Source organism: Mobula hypostoma, chromosome 22, assembly GCF_963921235.1.
Source record: "Mobula hypostoma chromosome 22, sMobHyp1.1, whole genome shotgun sequence".
Taxonomy (NCBI): Eukaryota; Metazoa; Chordata; class Chondrichthyes; order Myliobatiformes; family Myliobatidae; genus Mobula; species Mobula hypostoma.
In genome coordinates this window covers 39167247-39191044 of record NC_086118.1, presented here as the reverse complement: position 1 = coordinate 39191044, position 23798 = coordinate 39167247, and the positions used below count along the sequence as shown (strand labels likewise).

At 42.0% G+C, this 23798-nt stretch overlaps 1 protein-coding gene across 4 annotated transcripts in view; it reads right to left on the bottom strand.

Annotated features, from left to right (window-relative positions):
• The window catches only part of fam20a (FAM20A golgi associated secretory pathway pseudokinase), a 100100-nt gene that overhangs the window by 32254 nt on the left and 44048 nt on the right, over positions 1 to 23798 (bottom strand). For all 4 annotated transcript variants that reach the window (XR_010021307.1, XR_010021306.1, XM_063074465.1 and 1 more), the window contains exons 3-7: positions 20204 to 20254; positions 15885 to 15963; positions 14389 to 14481; positions 11528 to 11643; positions 7506 to 7686 (exon numbers count right to left, since the gene is read on the bottom strand). Coding sequence is in view for 2 of the 4 variants with exons in the window: in XM_063074465.1 (XP_062930535.1) it covers positions 7506 to 7686; positions 11528 to 11643; positions 14389 to 14481; positions 15885 to 15963; positions 20204 to 20254 (520 nt within the window). In the remaining 2 variants the exon portion in view is untranslated. The remainder of the gene's footprint in view (positions 1 to 7505; positions 7687 to 11527; positions 11644 to 14388; positions 14482 to 15884; positions 15964 to 20203; positions 20255 to 23798) is intronic.

Here is a 23798-nt window from a genome sequence, read left to right as displayed (position 1 = left end):
TCTTCGCGATAATGTATCGGTCCATGGCCCAGAGGTTGAGGACCACTGTCATAATTGACTTATCACTATATTCATGCAAGGAAAATATGCGCTGTGTGTTTAATATTAAATTCATTAGATAAACCCCTTTAGAAATGAAATTGAGTGTATTAGCCACCTATAAGTGACTTCTTGTTGACTTACCACCTATATTCCGGTCGTGATTAACACCACCCACCCCACCCCCACCCCCAGTCGGTCAGACGGCAAGAATATTGTCAATATTAAAGTGGTCTGCGGTGCAAAAAAGGTTGGGGACCCCTGCAATATCCTCCAAGTTATTGTACAGGTTCTTTCATTGTGCGTTGGAGATTGCCCAAGCCATATAGAGGCAGCAACATGCTCTGGAGGCTGGAGCCCCAGGGATTATAGATCAGCATGGAGAGGAGGAGAAGTCACAGCAAGAAGCACAGGAGTAGAAACCCCCAGATGAAGTCCCACAACGTAATCTACCAGCAGTGGGTAAGAGGGAGGCTGACATCGCAAGGGGTGAGAAACGACTCCTTGCAGAAAGCATAATAAATCACTATGCATAGTTTCAAACTTAAACAAAATGAATATAGACAGATTTCTCTAGCGTCTTGCATCATGTAAATGCTCCCTGTAGACCTTTCACTTCCTCCTTTACAGGTGCATTGGCACTGCTCAGTACATACCAAAGACAGGCTCCATTAGTCACCTATTCCAATGACTTGCTGCAGAACCTGGATCACCTGTCAGCTAGAACGTACAACACAGAAGAGTACAGGAACAGGCCCTTCGGCCCACAGGATTGTGCTGGACTAATTAAATGCCTAAATAAATTAATCCCTGCTGCCTACATTCTCTACATACTCAAAGAGCCTTTGAAGTGCCTCTATCATATTTGCTCTTGTCACCACTCCTGGTCGTGCATTTCAGACATTCACCACTCTCTATGTAAAAACTTGCCCTGCACCTCTGCCTTGAACTCCCCCACCCCAACCACCATAAATATATGCCCTTAAATACTCGACACATTGACCATGGGAAGAAGATAACAACTCTCTATCTATGCCTCTCATAACCTTATAAACTGCTCCTCTCAGGTGTCAGCTTAGTCTCTGCTGCTGTGGAAAAGACAGTCGAAGATTGTCCCACCTCTCCTCGTAGCACATGGTCTCTGATCCATGGCAGCATTCTTGATAGACCTGTCCTGCACCTTTCCAAACCCTCCGCATCCTTTCTATAATGGGATGACAGAACTGAATGCAATATTCCAGATACGGACTAAAGAGAGTTGTATAAAGCTCTAACGTAACTTTCCAACCCCTGTGCTTAGTGCCTTGACTACTAAAGGCAAGCGTGCCATATTTCGTTGCCACCGTATCCACCTGAAAGCTATTAAGTAGGTAATAACACCATTAGACATGGAGCAGAATTAGGTCATTCGGCCCATCGATTGTCCCTGCCACTTGGTCATGGCTGACTTATTTACCCTCTCAACCTCACATTTTGGGCATTCTTCCTATAACCCTTGACACCCTTACTAATCAAGAAACTTCTCCATTAAATATACTCTATGACTTGACCTCCACTATTGCCTATGACAACGAATTCCATAGATTCACCACCCTCTGGGTAAAGAAATTCCTTCTCACCTCTGCTCTGACCATAATTTTCTGTACATAGTTGCCCTCCACTTTCTCCTCGTCTCTGTCTCTCTCTGCTGGTGGAATCGTTGCTTCAACTTGCTAGCCCTTTGTGCTGCTGGTTAACATGGAAGGGCAGTGGGAAGCAGAGCAGTTGCCGCCGCTGGGAGAAATAAACAGACTGGCATTCAACGGGTAGGCTGGGGTTAGCATTTCCACTCACTCATGCCCGACACCCCTCATCAATCCGAACAAACCCATGAGATTCCAGCTGAGAGCAATATAAATTCACTGCAGAAATGTCCATTGGCAACGATTGCTGATCTCACTGGAAGATAGTCTGTATTCAACATAGCTCCGTGTTTAGCAAAGAGATCCAATCAATGCACTGCACCCCTTCCCTGTGCTATCTGTCATTTCACACTGCTGCTCTCTCACGTGAGACTCCACAGCCGATGGACTCACTTTCAAGGACCCTACAACTCATGTTCTCGCTATTATTTAATTATTTGTACAATCGCTCTTCCTTTGCACATTGGTTGTTTGTCAGTCTGTGTTATTTTATTCAGCGCTACAGCGCCGAGTAGACTGTTCTAGCCCTTTGAGCTGCACCACTTCAGCAACCCCTGACAAACCTGATTAAGCCTAACCTAATCACAGGACAACTTGCAGTGACTAGTTAAGCTAGCCGATACGTCGTTGGACGGCGGGGTGGGGAGGTATCTGGAAGACCCAGGAAAAACCCACTCGTTCCACAAGGAGGACGTACAGATACTCCTTACAGAACGACACCGGAATTGAACTCCAAACTCTGGAATGCCCTGAGGTGTGATAGTGCCACACTAACAGCTATGCTATGGTGGCACCCACAATGTATAGCCTTTCATAATTTCTATTGTAGTTCCTTATTTTCCTGTAAATGCCCGCAAGAAAATGAATCTCAAGGTTATACATGGTGACATATATGTACTTTGATAATAAATTTACTTTGACTTTGATGTTTAATTCGCCTCATGACAGTGGCTGACAATAGAAGGGACACTTTACTGAAGATTTTCTAGGAGCAAACTCTCTCATACTTTCCTGTCGTTCATGTAATGTATTGTGTGAGTATTTGTAGCGTCCGAGTGCGTACGACGTCAGGACGTGGAGAAGTTAAAAATGGAAGTCTGGTGAATAAACGTGGTTGTTCAATCTACAGCAGTGTCCGAGTCACATCAATATTATGTGGTGTCAGAAGAAATCGCGGAAAAAAAAAGAAGACACGTAAAAGATGTCACAGTTACAGCCGCCGTCAATTTTAAGCCTACAAGGTAATCTTGCTGAAAACTGCAAAATATGGATCCAGAAGTTTGAGCTGTTTTGCACCGCTAACGGTGTAGCTGAAAAGATGGAGAAAGTGCAATGTGCTACGTTTCTGCATGTAGTGGGAGAAGAGGCAATAAAGGTTTGCAACACGTTTGTCTTCCAAGATGATGAGCAAGATAAAATTGAAGTGTTGAAGAAGAAGTTTCAAGATTACTTCGAACCGAGAAAAAACCTACCGTACATCCGACATATGTTTTTCACGTGGGCTCAAGGACCAATAGAGACCATAGATACCGATGTTACAGATTTGAAGAGCAAGGTAAAAAACTGTGAGTTCGGACAACTGCATGACTCTGTAATACGTGACAGGATTGTCTGTGGCATACGAGATGAGAGGCAGGCTATTGAGAGAGGCAGATCTTACATTAGAAAAGGCGATTGATGTTGGCCGTGCCAGTGAGATCACGTCAAGTCAGGTTAAAGTGCTCAATGAAGAGATTGAAGTGCACAAAATAAAAATTGTGAAACCCGCTGGGGGGGGGGGAGAGAAACTGTGAAAACTGACAAGAGTAGGACAAAGCCAGCTCCACAGGATGATCAAAAGGACGTTAACTGCAACAGATGTAGTTATAAACATGGGTACAGAAAATGTCCAGCCTTTGGTCAGACATGCAAGTTATGCTAGAAAAGAAATCGCTTTGCAAAGATGTGCAAATCGAAGGAGAACGCAAGGAAAATGCATGCCGTGGAAAAGAGTGAGGGCAACATTGGCACAGTTGAAGTGGAACAGGAGGTACGCATCAAGAATATTGACGATGCAGAGATGGAGGATGAAGATGATTGGACACAAGGTCTGATAATAAACAGGAGGAATGTGACATTTAAGCTTGACACTGGGGCAAAGTGCAATGTAATGCAGCAGAAACATTCAACTCACTGGACACCAGAGGAAGACTGAAAAAATCCACCTGCAAGCTTGTTGCATATTTTGGCCACAAGACGGCGCCACTGGACAATAAAGCACTCACCTGTGTACAAAGGTCAACAATACAAGATCGAGTTTGAAATAGTACAGAAACATATTCCAGTAATACTGGGCAAAGCAACATGCACAAAGCAAGGCCTGGTGAAGCGAATCTATGGTGTTAAAAAAGAAAATGACATTCTCAAAGACTTTGATGACTTGTTTTCTGGATTAGGATGTTTCCCAGGGAAACACCGTATCCAGATTGATCCAACTATTGCACCAGTCGTGCATGCCCCGAGAAAGATTCCAGTAGCTCTCAGGGATCAAGTAGTGGAGGAGCTACACAGAATGGAACAGATGGGAGTCATAACAAGACAAATAGAACCGACCGACTGGGTGAATAGTGTGGTGACAGTGGTCACAGAAAAAAAGACGAGGATTTGCATGGATCCACAAGATCTCAACCAAGCCATCAAAAGAGGGCACTATCTGCTGCTCACGGTTGAAGAGGTTGTCTCCTGCATGCCTAATGCAAAATACTTTTCAGTATTAGACGCAAATCAAGGTTTCTGGCAGATCAAGCTGGATGAAGAGAGTTCCAAGTTATGCACTTTCAACACACCCATTGAGAGATATCATTTCCTGTGTCTACCCGTTGGGACTTCTTCTGCATCAGAGGTACTCCAGAGATCCGTGGCACAAGTGATTGAAGACCTGGACGATGTGGTCAACATCATTGATGATTTGCTGATATGGGGTGACACAATTGAGGAACATGATCAGAGAGTGAGGAAGCTCCTGGAGAGAGCACGTGAGTACAACCGAAAACTGAACAAAAGTAAATGTAAGATCAGAACTACAGAGATCAAATACATAGGTCACGTACTCAGCGCTGATGGGCTAAAACCAGATGATGAAAAGGTCAGAGCTGTGGTACAGCTACCACTATCAGGAAGACCATGGGAGAAGATTGGCACAGATCTCCTTTACTACAATGGTGCAGAGTATCTGCTTTGTGTGGACTACTATTCAAAATATCCGGAGATCATCAGGTTAGGTGACACGTTCAGTCGAGGTGTCATTACTGCAATGAAGTCGACATTCACAAGACATGGGTATTCCAGATATTGCCGTTAGTGACAATGGTCCACAATATGCCAGTGGTGAGTTCAGAGGGTTCTCGGAAAGCTGGGAATTTCAACATGTTACTTCCATTCCGGGGCATGCTCAGTCTAATGGACAAGCAGAGAGAGCTGTACAAACTGTCAAGAACATGCTCAAGAAGGCACATAGCAGCAATGGTGACCCTTACATTGCTCTGCTTGAATACCGCAACACACCGATTGAGGGTGTGGGGTTCTCTCCTGCGCAGCTGTTGATGGGACGTCGTCTGAAGTCTAAACTGCCAACATCCACAACTCTACTGACTCCTGAAGGTAATGCTCAAGTACATGACAAGCAAAAGTACAAGCAAATAAAACAAAAGAGCTACTATGACAGACATACAAGACAATTGCCAGATCTGCATACAGGTGAAAATGTCAGAATAGAGAGAGGAGACACTTGGCAACCAGCTGTGGTTGTGAACAGACATCAACAACCAAGATCCTTCATAGCTCGCACGCCGGATGGAAGAATCTACAAGAGGAACAGGAAGCGTCTGCTGAAGACAGGCCAGAGTGAGTTTCCACGTACAGATGCACAGGACATTTCCACATGTACAGACATGGAAACAAATGACACCAAGAGCGATGCAGACCGCAAAGACACAGAGGCCACTCGAGAGACTAACGAGGATGAAGGTCAAGCACAGTCACAGTTGTATCACACACGGTCTGGGAGACAAGTCAAACCTCCAGCAAGATACAGAGACTAGACATACATACAGTCTCACACCGTCTGAGGCAAAGTCACACATGTTACAAGTTCCAAGGTGTGAAATAAAAGGTTTATTAGTCTATGTTAGTAAAAGAAAATACACTGCTGTTAGTGCTGTTAGTATTGCAAGATACATGCAGAATACAGTACAAGAAGGTAAGATTTTTTTTAGTTTATGTCATAGTTGTTGCACTGTAAGAAGGGCGTACTTAGAGACATTGTTTTGGTAATTCACAGTGTTGTAAAAAAAGAAAAAAACTCTTGAGAAGGGGGATGTAATGTATTGTGTGAGTATTCGTAGCGTCCAAGTGCGTATGACGTCAGGACGTGGAGAAGTAAAAATAGAAGTCTGGTAAATAAACGTGGTTGTTCAATCTACAGCGGTGTTTGAGTCACATCAATATTACAGATCACACAATTCAAGTTACCAGAATGTGTGCAGAGCAAGCAGAGAGACATGCAAATGTCAGTAGCTTGGCATTGCCCTCAGGAGACAGGCAGACCGGCAGGCTTGAGTATACAATCTCCCAATGAAATGGGCAGTCCACTCAGTCTAACCCATAGCAGGAAGGCCTCATTGTAATGAGCAAGGCCTGAAGTACTGTCACAAGCACTCATTTATCAGGCTTCTGAAGTGGGACACAGCAGCAGCCCCTGCTACAATGCCCGTAGATACCAGAGCATTCTCACTTACACCCGTCATAATGGATGCAATTGGAAAACGAAGATGCTTTTTATCAATGGTTTGATGGGAGTGAGGGGGCCTGTATATTGTTCTTAAGATGCGTCTGCTGTCATTGAAGCGGATGCTTGCTTATTTACCACATAAAATATGTGATATCTATTTTATCACTTATAAACGTGATGTATTTATATGTGATATACCAAATGCATCAATGGAAATTAATAAACAGTCGCCGTTTTGGGCCACGGCCCATCTTCAGGACTGAAAATAAGGGGGGAAGATACCAGAATAAAAAGGTGGGGGGAGGCGAAGGAGGGTAGCTAGAATGTGATAAGTGAAGCAAAAACAAGAGATAATCTGCAGACGCTGGACATCCAAAGCAACACACACAAAGTGCTAGAGGAACTCAGCAGGCCAGGCAGCATCTATAGAAAGAGTACTGTTGACATCTCGGGCCGAGACCCTTCGGAAGCCCTGTGTTGATAAGTGAAGGAAAGATGGAGGGCTGGAGAGGAAGAGATCTGATAAGAGAGGAGAGTGGCGCATAGGAGAAAGAGAAGGAGGAGGGAGCCCGGGGGGAGGTGACAGGCAAGTGAGAAGAGGTAAGAGGACAGAATGGGGAATAGAAGAAGGGAGGGAGGAGGGAGTTTTTTTTTACACCGGAAAGAGAAATCGATGTCCATGCCATCAGATTGGAGGCTACCCAGATGGAATATAAGGTGTTGCCTCTCCACCTTGAGGGTGGCATCATCTTGGCACAAGAGGAGGCCATGGAGCGACATATTGCAAATATTTCATGTCCACATCAAGGATCAAGGATCATCTTTATTTGCCATGTACATTTTACATGTACTAGCTATGTGCTGTGGTGTGTTGGTCAGGGCACGGCATGCAACGAGAAGCAACATTTCGCAATTAGTACTAAACCAGTTACATTTCAGCTGCCAACAGTGACATAGAAAGATTGCTATATTTCCCTGAAGACAAATCAAGTGTACCAACAAACCTAAAGCCTTACTCTGCTTTATCTGCAAATGTGTAGGACCTGCTCCAAGGGTTTTTGATGAGCTCTCGCTGGGCAATGTGCAGGTCAGGCAGGAAGGCAGATACAGACCCTTCCAGCTGGTGTGGTCTCCCGCAAACTGCATACTCCGTCTTACAGGAGTAGAGGCATTTTGAATAGAAACATACGTTGTTCTCTGTAGAAGAACAGAAAGATCACAGTTATTCATTTTTTCATGGCCCTGTCTAAGATCTAAATCTTAAAGCTGACAGATAACTAGGATCATTAGTTCTGGTGCATTGAAATCTGGGAGTTTCTACCACTTCAGAAATGTTTGACACGGATCAAAAAAGCAATCTATTAGAAAGAAAGGAAAAGGAACAGGAGAAATAAACACTTATTGCCTGACTTGCCAAGGTACTGTAAAGAACTCTTAAAGACGTCTCTGAACAACCTTTCCCTCTTTCGATGGGTGTGTTGTTCATTGGCATCAGCAGGCTTTGGATGGTGCAGACATGAAAATATAGTTTGTACTCAAAAAAAGAAACCTGATGGAAATTCTGAAATAGAAACAGAAACTCAGCTGGTCAGGAAGTATCTGTGGAAAAAGCAGAGTTCACGTTTCAGATCGAGGTCTCTTCATCAGAACTCAGAAAGAGAGAAAACCAATTTGTTTAAAGTTGCTGAGGGATGGATAGAATAGAGGGAATGTCTCTGATAAGGTAAGGTCTAGGGCACCCAGCTAACTCTGATATCTACAGAGTTATAGAATATTGAACAATATTGCAGTGGACAGGCCAGTCAGCTCACATTTTTGTGACCGTCTTGATACCAATTTATATTAAATGTCTTCCTGCACATCCTCTATATCCTTCCATGTCCGTCATATTCCATGTCTATCTAAAAGCTTTTTAAATGCCATTAAACAGCCTGCTTCCACTACTACCCTGGTAGTCTTTTCCAGACACTCTCCATTCTTTGCATTAAAAAAAAACACGCATCTCTTAGGGTTTGGACCTGGAACTGGAATTCAGAAGAATGAAGGGTGACCTTGTTGAAACCTATTACTATCAGTCAGTTTGATAAAGTGGATGTGGAGAGGATGGTTCCTGTGGTGGGACAGTTGAAGACCAGAGGACACAACCTCAGAACAGAGGGGGCGTCCTTTTAGAATGGAGATGAGGAGGAATTTCTTTAGCCAGAGAGTGGTGAATCTATGGAATTCTTTATCACAGGTAGCTGTGGAGGCCAAGCCTACGTGTATATTTAAGGCAGAGGTTGACACATTCTTGATTGGTCAGGGCAGGAAGGGATACAGGGAGAAGGCAGGAGATTGGGGCTAAGAGGAAAAATGGATCAGTCATGATGAAATAGGCCAAATGGCCTAATTTTGCTCCTATGTCTTATGGTCTTATGTTGCCTTTAAGCTACCCCCCCCCACCAACCTGAAAAACAGGTACTCTGGTGAATGACATTTTTACCCTAGGGCAAAGGTTCTGACTGTCTACCCTACCTAAAGTATGATTCTCATAATACTGGAAAAAGCCTCTGTCAGATCTGGTTCAAGGATTCATTTGGTTAGAGAGTTAGTTTGGAGTTGCTGTTATTGGGTTCTCTCTAGGAGATTAAATAATAGGAAAAGAGAGTTTTAGCTTGTGAAATATAACTATTGACAGACAAATATCACGCTTCAGTCAGTTAGATAATTTATACATTGAGTTGCCAGATTTAAAATGCTACAAGCTTGACTCATACTCCATTCTTGCTATGCAGAAGTCCTCTCTCATGGTGAAATAGTTTTGCATTTTTGAAAGATAATGAAATGCATCAAAGTTTATCATGAGGACAGAAAATTAAAGAATACCAGAACAGAAGCACTTGCACAGAACTACATGAGTTGACGTAATTTTACACTGAAAGAATTGCTGCTGAATTTGGACATTGAGAGTAGAGGGTCTGAAGACTTTTCAATTTCACTATCTGAGTGAAGACCTCAGGAAAAGGCATTGTCTCTGCATCTCTCTTTAGTGCTGGAAAGATGACCATTCATTTAACCTAACAACCAGGGTATTTTATTTACAAAACTTATGATGGAGGTAAATTATGGTTTTCATCCACTGACGTTGATGGTTCTGGCCAAAAGAATGAGTCCCCCAGAGGAGGTCCTTTGTTAATATCCCTGGAAAATTCAATATGTTTTGGGGAGGTATAAGTGCCAGGATTTACTGGTGATAGAAAACACAAAAGTCATAGAACAAGGAACATAGAGGATAGAACAGGAACAGATCCTTCAGCCTGAACATAGAGGATAGAACAGGAACAGGCCTTACAGCCTGAACATAGAGGATAGAACAGGAACAGGCCTTACAGCCTGAACATAGAGGATAGAACAGGAACAGGCCTTTCAGCCTAAACATAGAGGACAGAACAGGAACAGGCCTTACAGCCTGAACATAGAGGATAGAACAGGAACAGGCCATTCAAACTGAACATAGAGGATACAACACAAAAAGGCCCTTCGGCCTAAACATAGAGCAGAGAACAGGAACAGGCCATTTGGTCCACAATGCTTGCCCTAAACATGATGCCAATAAAACTAAATCTCTACTGTTTGTACACGGTTCGTTTCCCTCCATTCCCTGCATGTGGTAAACCATGTATATATGTTGTAACTCGGTTGCCTGTCTGGACACACCCCTCTGCTGACTGCCCCTGTGGCTCCTCCCACAGAGTCCTGTATAAAGGTGTTCACCTTGCCCCTCCCCCTCAGTCTGGGGGCAGACACTGTGGAGGTCGTATTGTACAGCGAATAAAAGCCTTTCAGTATTTTACCAAACCTCAGTCTTTTGGAGTAATTGAAGGTGCTTCACTGCATATACACATGTCTATCTAAAAGCCTCTTAAACACCAGTATCGTATCTGATTACACCGCTATCCCTGGCAATCTGTTCCAGGCAGCTCCCACACTATATATTTAAAAAAAATGCCCTGCACATTTTCTTTAAACTCTCCCCCAGCCTATCCAACCCTTGCCTTCTGTCGATGTGTGGGACACACAAGTAGCTTCATATCGTCAACAAGTTGAAGAAAGAGTCAAATTATTATTGCTGTTTAATTAATTACAATTATTTTAAATTATAATAATATCTATTGCATTTGCACAGATTGCCTTCTTTTGCATGATGGCTGTGTGTAGTTTTTCTTTGATTCTGTTGTATTTCTTTGTTTTACTATAAATGTCTGCAAGGCATATTTGTACTTTGATAATAAGATTGCTTTTGAACTTTGACATTTAATCAGAACAGGGAGAAGTTAGAGATAACAGTTTTGTAATCAGTATGCCTTCCTGTCAGATAAACTGAGCAAGGAGATAAAACCAGAAGGAATGAACGTGATGGGATCAGAGGTCGAGTGTGGGAAGAGAGTGCAAGCAGCTGACCAGTGCCAAGGAGGGAAGAGGACTGGGCAGAAATCAGAAATGGGAAGAGGACATGTTTGAGCAAGTGGAGGGAGAGAGGAGGTATCAGAGTGTGGGGGGGGGGGGGAAGGATGGATTATGAGATTTAAGTGAGGGAAAGGATATCAGAATGTGGCAAGGGGGATTTAGGACAAAACTGAAGTATCAACTAATCTGACTAGACTCCTAAGTCAGTACCCAGCATTCTCTGCAGGTGAGCGCCCACATCACTTGTCAATCTGCATCTCCTGTGACAGGGATACCAGAATAATATCCTTGTTTGTTTAAAAATGTGCTTCAAAAGTGTGAGGTCACATCCATATTTGTAGTATAAATATTTAACAGTAAAACATTATCATTAAAAGTTGTTGCCTGACCACAATGTGTAACTTAGTTCTAGGCTATCCTCCCTTCCTTTATGTCCCCAGGTTAGACATTATGGCCAAAATATGGCATGATGACTAAATTATTTTTAACCTTTCAGTCAGAAACAAATAAACATTTTATTGAGTTCCTGCCTTGCACTTAAATACTCTGCCTTGAACCACAAAATGCAGAGTTTGGCCTCTTGCCTCATTACCTGGCGAGGTGAAAAAACTCCCTTTCAAATCTTCATTTTGTGTCGGGTCTTGAATTTCTTTACTTAGATGAACCCTTCTACCAGCCACCGGGGGAACTCGGCGGAAATCGAGAATCCTTTAAAATAAAATGCAATGGGCAATAAGCAATTAAGTTGAACACTAAGCGATTGAACCTTCTTGACCAGCCTCAATGTGGGACCTTGACAAAGGCTTTGCTAAAGTCCATGCAGACACATCCACTGCCTTGCCTTCGTCACCTTTCCTGGGAACTTCGTTGAAAAACTTCATGAGATTGGTTAGACACAATTTACCATGCACAATGTCATGTTGACTATCCTCAGTTCATCGCTGTTTATCCAAATACTTATATATCCACTCCCTTGGAATACCTTCCAAAAACTTTTCCACTACTGATGTCAGGCTCACTGGTCTATAATTTCCAAAATTATTTTCAGAGACTTTCTTAAGCAGCAGAACAACATCAGTTATGCTCCAGTTCTTCGGCATCTCACCTGTGGCTAAGATGATTTAAATATCTCTGCTCGGGCCCCTCTGCAATGTCAGCACTTGCCTCTCCCAGGATTCGAGGAAACAAGTCAGGTCAGGGGATTTATCTACCCCAATTTGCCTCAAGACAGCAAACACCTACTCCTCTGCAATCTGTGTAGGGTCTATTATCTCGCTGCTGCATTGCCTCAGATTTACCCGTCTTACGAGTAAATAAAGATGCAAAAAATCCATTCTGGATCTCTCCACTCTCTTTTGGCTTCACACATGGATTATCACTCTGATCTTCCAGAGGACCAATTTTGTCCCTTGCAAACCTTTTATGCTTAATATACCTGTAGAAGCCTTTAGGATTCTCCTTCACCTTGTCTGCAACAGCAACTTCATATCTTTTAGCCTCCTGACTTCCTTCTGAAGTGTTACCTTGAATTTCTAATATTCCTCAAGTATCTCATTTGTTCCTGCTTGCCTGTACCTACTATACAGCTCCTTCTTTTTCTTCACTAGGGCTTCACTATCTCTTGAAAACTAAGGGTCCTTAAACCTGCTTTCCTTGCCTTTTATTCTGGGAGGAACATATAAACACTGTACTCACAAAATTTCATTTTTAAAAGCCTCCCGCTTATTAGAAACATAGAAAATAGGTGCAGGAGTAGGCCATTCGGCCCTTCGAGCCTGCACCGCCATTTATTATGATCATGGCTGATCATCCAACTCAGAACCCCGCCCCAGCCTTCCCTCCATACCCCCTGAGCCCCGTAGCCACAAGGGCCATATCTAACTCTCTCTTAAACATAGCCAATGAACTGGTCTCAACTGTTTCCTGTGGCAGAGAATTCCACAGATTCACCACTCTCTGTGTGAAGAAGTTTTTCCTAATCTCGGTCCTAAAAGGCTTCCCCTTTATCCTCAAACTGTGACCCTTCGTTCTGGACTTCCCCAACATTGGGAACAATCTTCCTGCATCTAGCCTGTCCAATCCCTTTAGGATCTTATACGTTTCAATCAGATCCCCCCTCAATCTTCTAAATTCCAACGAGTACAAGCCCAGTTCATCCAGTCTTTCTTCATATGAAAGTCCTGCCATCCCAGGAATCAATCTGGTGAACCTTCTTTGTACTCCCTCTATGGCAAAGATGTCTTTCCTCAGATTAGGGGACCAAAACTGCACACAATACTCCAGGTGTGGTCTCACCAAGGCCTTGTACAACTGCAGTAGTACCTCCCTGCTCCTGTACTCGAATCCTCTCGCTATAAATGCCAGAGTACACTATTGCCAGAAAACTGTCATGTTTGCATTAATATGATGGCCCCAGCATAAATCTAACAACCTAGAACCTAGTACTGCTCATTCTTTCTATCCATGACACCTTGCTGAGGACTGGTTTGTGGTCTCCCAGCTTCCCTTTCTCGAAGACCACTACCAATTCCTGGACGTTGTTGACATTGAGTGCAAGGTTGCTGTGATACCACATGATCAGCTGATCTAACTCAGTCCTGTCTGCCTCCACATCACCACCTGAGATTCTTCCACCAACAGTGGTGTTATAGACAAATTTATGGAAGGCATTTAAGGCTTGCCTAGCTACACAGTCAGCCAAGAGAGTAGCGGGAGTGGAACAGTGGGCTAAGCACACGCCCTTGAGCTGTGCCTGTGTTGATAGTTAGCAACCAGGGGATGATATTACCGATTCGTACTGAATGTGATCTCCCAATGAAGAAGTCAAGAATCCAATTGCAGAGTGAGGTACAAAGATCCAGGATTTGAAACTCGTTGATTTGTACTGAGAAGATGATAGTGTTGAACGCTGAGTTTAATTGATATAGTTACCTTATATAGGTATCGCTGATTTCCAGTGTTCCAGCTCTGTTCCAGAGTTGAACCAGTGACTCTACTGAAGTTAAATTTTACCCACTTGATCTCTGGCCTGTACACAAGACCCGTAATGGATGAAGAGCATTGCAAGGTTGTAAACTGACGTTGGACAGAGACAGTAAAAGACCAGCTGTAGTCGTCCAAGCACATTTTGTATGAGGAAAGCTTCCTGCTTCAATTCCACTCCTCTCAGAGCAGAAGGAGATGTAGATGGATGGCAGTAAGTTACTACAGTGAATGGATAATACGGAAAAGATTACTGCATCTTCTTTGTGAAACTTTCATTCCGCAGTTATGATTTTGGAAATGACATGCAAATTTAAACTAAAATCAGCTTTCTATTCAGTTTTTTTTTCATGTTTTGTAGATCACTTATTTTTTTAAAGTACAACATAGCCCTAGCAAGTTGGCCAAAAATTCAGCCCATTGCCAAGTTAGGAGATTAGATTTCTTACAGGGGAGCAACCAAGCCCTTACCTGTCCAGATGAAATGCGGCTATTTCAGCATTATGCCTTTCGATGTCCACAAAATAAAAAACATCTCCGGGAGTCTCCTCTTCTCGCTTCTGTCTGAGAAAATAAACGGAACCCTTCTTAGTTGCATGGGTCTTTCATCATACAGTAAATGAAAGGGTGGCACATTGTGGTCCTAACTTCACGGTCCGGTCCTCAGTTCTTTAATAGCTTTCTATCAGTTTCATCAACTGCTCCTGACTTCCTGCGGACTGCTGTGAGGGCAGCTACTGAAGATGCTCACTGCAGATGGGCTTGAGTTCGCCATGTGCTGGAACATGCTGACGCTGTTATTTGTTCTGAGCTACTCTGAGATCTGAGCCAATGTAGCAGCGTGCAATCACAAGGAAAGCAAGCCAGAGTCTTTACTTTCTTAGAAGGTTAAGGATGCTTGGCATGTCACTAAACATTTCTGCAGACGTAGTGTTAAAGTTTCCTGACTGGAATGGAAGAAGATGCTGAGAGTAGTGGACTCAGCCCATACATTATGGACACATCCCTCACCAATACTGCCTCAAGAAAGCGACATCTATTATCTATGATCCCCATCGTCCGGGTCATGACATCTTTTCATCAGGCAGGAGGTAGAGAAGCCTGAAACGCCACACCATCAAATTCAAACAACTTCCCTGCAACCATTTGTTTCTTGAACAAACCTGCACACAACCCTAATAACTACCTCAGTATAGCAACACTATGACAACTTTGATCACCTTGCACTGCAATTAACTTTTTTTCCGGTTCTTATTGTGTTCGTTGTGGTAAATGTAGTGTAGAATTTATTTTAATTTAAGTTTTTTTTTGTGATTGCTGCTTATCTGATATTGTGTGCATATGATGCTGCTGCAAATAAGTTTTTCATTATGCCTTGCATATACTGTATATATTTGTGTGGACTCCACTTTGATGTAACTGGGTCCACCACGATTGTTCATCTTTACATTATAATGAGACTGTGGAATCTTTTTATTAAACTTAGGAGTAGTTGCAAAGCTTGCTGCCGTTATGGACACTAATGAAAAACTGGTCGAAGATCTCAGTTCTTATAAAATATCGAAGGCTTACAGTATCATGTGACAATGAATGTAAATTTTACTGGAGGTGTGTGTGAGAAAGTTTCCAAGGTAGAACTTCTACAGAATGTTTTACTGATATCCCAAAAACTGGAAGCAAAACATCTCAGCAAATGAAGTAAGCTACACCTTTGGTAATCTCTACTCTACTTTGGCTATTTCTGTTCCACCCTCCAAAGGGAAAGTTATATTGTATCAGGCAATTTCACCTTCTGTTACCTAGTAAGTTAAAGGTTCAATCCCTGTGATGGAGACTTGAGTGCAAAATTATTAGCTAACAGTGTGAATTAGAACACAAGGATTCTCCACATATGGAGGTGCTGTTTCTCAGCTGAGCCATTGAAGTGAATATATTCTCCATTCATTGGTTTAGCTGACTTAACTTACCTCATAGGTTTGAAGATTGCCTTCCCAAAGTTCTGAAATTTTAAGAGTACTTTCAGATGGACTCCACTTGGCTTCACGACTTGTGGAGAAAAACATAATATAGGTTATTACAGAAGAAATTGTGTCCTTGAGCCTCTCCAGAAAACACCTTCAGACGCAGCATACTAACCAAGTCAAAGCACAACTCAGAATGAAAGTTCTGGCATGTGCGTGGCTTTCTAACAGAGCTACCGCTTTGGGTTTTATAATGAGAGGAGGCGCGCTATTTTAGTGAGACAGCTACATTTTCTGCCCACATCTCTCATCCTGTGATTATAACCATAATGCTTACATTGAGGGAAAAGTGTAGCCTTTTGCAGAATGAACCCCAAACAATAAAGCTAAGTAGAGTCTGCTTACGCATTTCAGAATGGAAAACATTGCCAACTGGTTCTATTCAAAACAAGTTGCAGATAGCTATATGGTTATATTGCAACGTTTTATTTCAGAGTGGAAGAATATCAATATTGGATATTCTCAACCTATATATTGCTTTATGTGGATCTTTAGATCTTGATTCATAGATACCTATTGTCCTAAATCCTCTGTCTTTGTGCCTACCGATACCATTTGATTCATCACGAATGCCAAAGCAAGGATTTTACTTGTAAAATTGCTTTTCCATCAGATCAAACCTAGAATACCTGATAGAACTGAGGTCAAAATGTTCAAAAGGTTCAAAGGTTCATTATTATTTAAGTATGTATGCCATATACAACTCTGAGATTCTTCTTCTCCAGATAGCCACGAAACAAAGAAAAACCATGGAGGTCAGTTCAGAGAGAAACAGGAAACCCACCAACATGATCATCAACACCCAAAACCCCCTTCCCCCTACCCCCGAACAAAACAAGTACACAGTGGGGAGAAATAATGTGATAAGATGCATGCTGAGTATTATACACAAATGCACACCGGGAGCTAAAATCAACACAGTTGAGTTGGTTTTACAGCACCACGGGTGATTTGTTCACTTGTCGGCGGCTGAGAGAAGCAACATAGACAAGAACAGTCTGAATCACATCACCAGTTACCTAGACCATAGAACAGTATCACACAGGAACAGGTCCTTAAATTCATGATGTTGTTACAAACTAAAATAACTAGTAATTAAGTGTTAACCAGGCTAATCCCTTCTGTCTATATCTTTCCATTCTCGAACTTGCCCCACATATCATCTTCGGACCTACCCTCTGTGACTTTAAGTGCATGTATTAGACATTTCAACCGTGGGGAAAAGATACCAGCTGTCTCCGCTATCTACGCCCCCTTAGAATCTTACACATTTTCAGCCTCTGTTGCTCCAGAGAAAACAACCCAAGTTTGTCCAAACTCTCCTAATTACACATGCTTTCTAATCCAGGCAGCATCCTGGCGAACCTCTTCTGCCCCCTCTCTAAAACCTCCACATCCTTCTGTTTTATATGAGGAAATCATGTTTGAAAAATTAAGCAGATTTTGTTGAGGAAGTGGAGCCATATAGGGCAGAGTGGACAACCAGCAGGCGATATGTACTTGGATTTCCAAGAGACATTTAGTAAAACTCCACATGGAAAGATATGGGTTTACCAATGCTCAAAATTATAAGTAAATTTATTATCAAAGTCACCATATGTCACTATGTTCCCCTGAGGTTCATTTTCTAGTGAGCATTTGCAGTAAATACAAAGAAACACAATAAAATCAATGAAAAACTACACACAACAAAGGCAGATAAAATCAGCAAATACAAAGGAGAATAAAGAAAATAATAATAAGAATAAATAAATAAGCTATAAATATCAAGTCCTTGAAAGGGAGTCCATAGGTTGTGGAGGCAGTCCAGTGTTGGGATGAGTGAGGTTGAGTGAAGTTATCCCCTTTGGTTCAAGAGCCTGATTGTCGAGGGGTAATAATTGTTCTTGAACCTGGTAGTGTGAGGACTGAGAGTCCTGCACCTCCTTCCCGATGCCAGCAGCGAGAAGAGAGCATAGTCTCTTCTCACTGCTTATGATATGTTGAGTAACATTTTGCTATGAATAGAGAATTAGTTAACTAAAGAATTAAGGATAAATTGCCCTTTTTATGTGCCATAGGGAGTAGAGCTGGGTTTCAAGCATTTACAATATAAGGATTTGCAGCAAGAAATAGGTCTTTGTAAATACTAAAACCATTAGGAAAGTAATTGTTGACGAGAACACAAAAATTTACCAAGGGCGTTTATTAGATTAATTGAGTGGAAAACTCATGACATGTGAGGTACAAACTTTGGCAGGAATAAACCAAAGATAGAATATTTTTCAAATAGCTTACAGCTTTGAAATGTTTGTATTCAGAAGAAATGCAGGAAGTTAACATGCAAGTGTGCAAACTGGGGCGCCACGGTAGCGTAGCAGCTAGTTCAATGCTCTTACAACTCGGCACATTCCGGAGTTCGGGAGTTCAATTCTGGCACCGTTCTGTAAGGAGTCTTTCTACGTCCTTCTCATGGAATGCTGGGTTTTCACCGGGTCCTCCGGTTTCCTCCCAAAGTTCAAAGACGTACCTGTGCTAGGCTAATTGGTCATTGTAAAATTGTCCCGTGATTAGGTTTGAATGAATTGGGTGTGTCAGGGGTTGCTGGCGTGGTGTAGCTCGAACTGCCAGTAGGGCCTACTCTGTGCTGTATCACTAAATTAATTAATTATTTTATTATAAAGGATCATGGGCCGTCAGTCATTATTGAGAGGCATGGAACATAAAATTAAGAATTTCCCGTGGCAGAATCACGCAGTTTTGGTCTTTATTGAAGAAAGGAAATAGCAGTCTTGGAGGCATCATAGGGGTGGAGCTTCATTAGTTTGATTCCACGTACAAAAAGATTGTTTAGATTAAAGATAAAACAGATTGAACCAATTTAAGCCTTGAATTTAGAAATACGAGATGACTTAGTTGAAACACATAAGATTAGTAGGATTGAATATCTAAATGGCTGTTCTGTAGAATTGTTCCAATCATTTTTCCCAATTTTATTCTGAATTTAAAATGTTTCCTATGATAAAACAATGTCAAACAGCTTTGGGAAAAATAAGACCTTCAGTTGTGACAATATAGAACAGAGTGCACGAAATCTCCGCAGAACAGTTGCAGGCTGTACTCCAAGCTATTGCTCCATAAGATTCAGCTGTGGTGATAGCATACTACTGGTTAAATATCAGATAAGGAAGGAAACAGCCCATTTAGTTCATACATTTCACCTTATTTTGGGTAAAACACAGACCCACACAGGCAGTTTTGGCTCTAGCCTTTGTGCTTCTGCTTTATGTCAAATTAAACATCTGATATGAGCACGTTTGGACACAAGACCCACTTCTCCACTTCCCTTAGAGACAAACACCACTTTATCAGCTGCAAAAGTGTTTCTGTCCTTTTGCCAAGGAGAAAACCGTACTTGTGTAGGTGGAAAGAAATGTCATGTATTTATAGTAAATGTGCATATATAGAGTACAGTTAAACTGATTTTCAAGCAATCTGCAATGCTAGCAGTGATCAAATGACTCAGAGCCAAATGCTTGAAACAAAAGCCCATTCATAAAAAGGAGTTGGTTGAACAAATTGTCAACAGACTTTCTTACCATAGCTGAATGTGAAAAGGTTAAAGCAGTATCAATCGTACCAGAGAACTCCAACCACAAGTCAAGTTGCTCTTCTATTGATTCATGTCTCCCTTAGCCTGAGCAGCTTCAAAGTTTACTTTAATGCAGCACAAACACTCCAGTTATGGCACAAGGAAAAGGGTGAGAGAGAGTATCCAAATTCCAAAACTCTTTCAGTTGCCTCATCCAGTTCTGATGTTTATATGAAATGCAAAGTCACTTTGTATAACTCATGATGGTAAAAGAATGTACTTATTAATGAAAATTAAAACTGAATTATGTTTGATCTTTTGCTAAACCTGAAATCTAATCAGAATGTGGAGAGGAATTCCTTTAGTCTGATGGTGGTGAGTCAGTAGAATCCTTTGCCTGGGAGGGCTGTGGAGGCTAAGTTACTGGGAATTTTTAAGGGGGAGGTTGATAGATTCTTGATTAGTACGGGCATCATGGAGAGGACAGACTAATAGGATTGAGAGGGTTTAATAAATCAGCCATAATGGAATGGCGGAGCAGACTCAATGGTTTGGGTGGCTTAATTTTGCTCCAATGTCTTATGGTTGTATAGTCTAAAAGATCTCATGGAATGTGAGGTTGCAGTGAAGTCAGCATTCCTTCTAGAAACTAAGGAAAAGTGTTCAAGATGGAGAAATTTAAATGTCCTCTCACCTTCTTTACAGTTGCATCTTCCCTTCAGAGCCTTTCTATCATATGTAAAATCTGCAAAATATGTTAAAAATGACAGTATTAAATGAAAGCTCTAATCCCAAGGGCAAAGAGACTATCATTGTGCAAAAGAGTGAAGCAGTTTACATTTTGGAGTAGTCATAGAAACCACTCTAGTAAACATCTTCTCCACATCCACTTTATCTAGGCCTTTCAATACTCAATAGGTTTCAATGAGATTCCCCTTATTCTACTAAATTCCAATGAGTACATGCCCAGAGCCATCAAATACTCCTCATACTGTAAGTTAACCATTTCATTTCTGGAAGCATTCTAGTGAACCTTCTCTGGACCCTCTCCAATGCCAGCACATCTGCTCTGAGATTTGAGGCCCAAAACTGCTCACAATACTCTAAGTGCAGTTTGACCAATGCCTTATAGAGCCTCATTATTACATCCTTTAGATACAACACTGATTTGTTTCATCTGCAAAAATTCTCTGATGACTCAGCAATAGTTGGGTGTATAACGGGAGGATGGGAGGATGAATACAAGGCCCTGGTGGAAGACTTTGTTAAGTGGTGCAAGATGAACCATCAGCAGCTCAACAATAGTAAGACGAAGGAGATGGTGATGAACTTTAGGAAGACTAATCCTGCATTGCTCCCTGTTACTGTTGATGGTGAGGACATGGATGTGCTGAGGGCCAGTAACAAAGCAGTTTCATAGTCTGCTTCCATACCATAGCAAAGTGAGGCACTTTGGGTACAAATGATATTTCATACCACTCAAGCCGACCAGCACACAGCTTGTAATTCCAGCTGTAAATTGCTTATTCCGTCATTGTGATGCGCTGGATTCCTTAATTTAAATGGGGCATGTTTAAGTTCTTGAAGAAAGCAGCCAATCCCATCCATATATTGAGCAGAACACTCCCTCTTTCGATGGATAAACTTTGTCACCTAGCAGTACGAAAGTGTGCTACCATCTATATGTCTGTATTGTAGCTGATTGCTTGGACTGGTTGCTGAAGTACCGTGGAATTAAAGGATTTTCAGAAACTGGATTTTTTAAACAGATTATATGGAAATAAAGATAAATATTCCCCTTAATTTGAGAGGAAAGCGTTTCTCTGACCAGACAGAAATATAAGAATTTAGAATTTTAAAATATCTAGTCAGTGCAAGCTTGTTGAAAGCAGCTTCTGGTCCAATTCAGTAAATAGACTGAAAAGGAAAATCCACACCCATCGCCATCACTGGACTCCACAGCTAATCACTGACCTCTGAGTTACCAGAAATAACTCAGTAACCAGCTTACTGGTCCCATTCATTAATATACATCAAAGTTGCTGGTGAACGCAGCAGGCCAAGCAGTATCTATAGGAAGAGGCGCAGTCGACGTTTCAGGCCGAGACCCTTCGTCAGGAGAAGGGTCTCGGCCTGAAACGTCGACTGCGCCTCTTCCTATAGATGCTGCTTGGCCTGCTGCGTTCACCAGCAACTTTGATGTATGTTGCTTGAATTTCCAGCATCTGCAGAATTCCTGTTGTTTCCATTCATTAATATTATAGCTTCTCCATACTTTGCGCAGAACCCCTGCAGAAGAAAAGATTCAGCCCGTTGGCCAAAATCTGATTCATGTCCCAAAAGTGACAACAGAGGTCGGGCTTTAAATGAATGCTTCTCATCAGTATTCACTAAAGAGAAGGATATTGTAGCTGGAGAATTTGTTGGTAAAATGTAGGAACTTGTTATCAATAAGAAGGAGGAGGTGTTGCTTCTCTCTGGCAACTTCAAAGTGGATAAATTCCGGGGACTTGTGAGATACACCTCAGGCTGCTATGGGAGACAAGAAAGGAAATTGTTGGAGGTCTGACAGTGATTGTAAAATCTTCACTGGCCATGGGTGAAGTACAAAATGATTGGAGGATAGCAAGTTGTAAAACCTATATTCAAAGGGGGCAGCAGGGAAAAGATAGCTACTTACACTGGCTCTGATATTAATGGCAGGGAAACTATTAGAAAAGTTTGGCACCTTGTCACTAACCTACATTTGGAAATGCAGGGATTAATCAAGGATTGTCAGCATGGTTTTCTTAAAGGGAGTTTCTCTCTGATGAATTTAGTATTGAGGACAGATAACGATATACATTGAAGGAGCAGTCCAGTTGATGAGGCCTACATGACTTTACTGAGGCATTTGAAAAGTCCCACATGGAGGCTGGTTGGAAAGGCTAGAGCCCTTCAGATCCAGGGCAATTTAGTAACTTGGATCCAACATTGATTTAATAATAGGAGGGAGTGGTGATGAAAAAGAAGTGTTTTTGTGGATTGAAAGCCTGTGATCAGTGGTGTACCAATAGGAATTGATGCTGGAACCTTATTGTGAATTAAATATATTATCATTTTCGATACAGACGCCAGAGGTTTGATCAGTAAGTCTGCAGATGATGTGAAAATTGATGGTGTTGCTGATAGTGAGGAGAATATTTGCAGATCACAGATGATATTGATCAGTTGGTAAGATAGGTGGAGCAAGGGAAGATGGAATTTAATCCTAATAACTATGACGTCTATCAGGGCAGACCCTAGGGGATATTGAGCAACAGAGGGACCTCACTACAAGGTGGCAGTGCAGAGAGATAAAGGACTATCAAATACCTCCTTTCATTTTTATTGGCACAAAGAATATGAGTAGGGAGGGTTACGGTATAAATTTATTAAACACTGATTAGGCTGGAGTACTGTGATTGATCAGGTGCAGGTTGAAAGGACAGTATAACATCATGGATCGGAGGGCCTGTTCTTCGCTGCAGTGTTTTATGTTTTACAGTATGTTCTGCGTACTGTGAGAAGTTATGTCCACCTGGAAGGACAGATTGTACTGGAGAGGGTCCAAGTATTCACTGGAATGTTGCCTAGGATGAGTTTTTCAGTTATGAGCAGAGACTGGATATCTTAGTTTATTTTCCTCAGAGCAGAGGCCAGGGAGAGCTGATAATGGACAACTTTTTCCTCAGAGGAGAAGTATCTGAAACTAGAGGGGACTGGTTTAGGCTGAGAGGCTTAGAAGAGTTTTGACGTAGAACCTTTTCAGCTGGAGAGTGGTTGGAATGTGGGTCAAATTGCCTAAGTGGAAGTTGAAGGTAACTACTCCCAGAACATCACGAGAAGTGGGTCTTATTTGAGTTAGTAAAAAGAAAGGAGGTGTAAGCGGAACGACCATTGTGGGAGAGGGTCAGTGTTAGAATGGTGGGGCTTTACCTCTACAGGCGTTGGTGAGAACAGGCGTAGGCTAAAGGTGCTAAGTCTTTTGGAGTCCTTTAGCAGATTGTAGAACTTAAGCTTACAAAATTAGAGCCAACGATATAACAAGTGTAGGCAGGATGATAGCTAAGGCGGTAGACTGCTCCTCCTGTAAGATGTGGTATACAAGTAGATGCAGTGTGTAGTGAGACTGTGTGGAAGGACAGGCAGATGATGGGACAAAATGCAGTCAGTGAGATGAGTTGAAGTGCAACATGGGGGAAAATGGAAAAAGGAGATGAATACAGGACTGAAGGTGTTACAAATGCACGCAGAATACAGTACAGTGA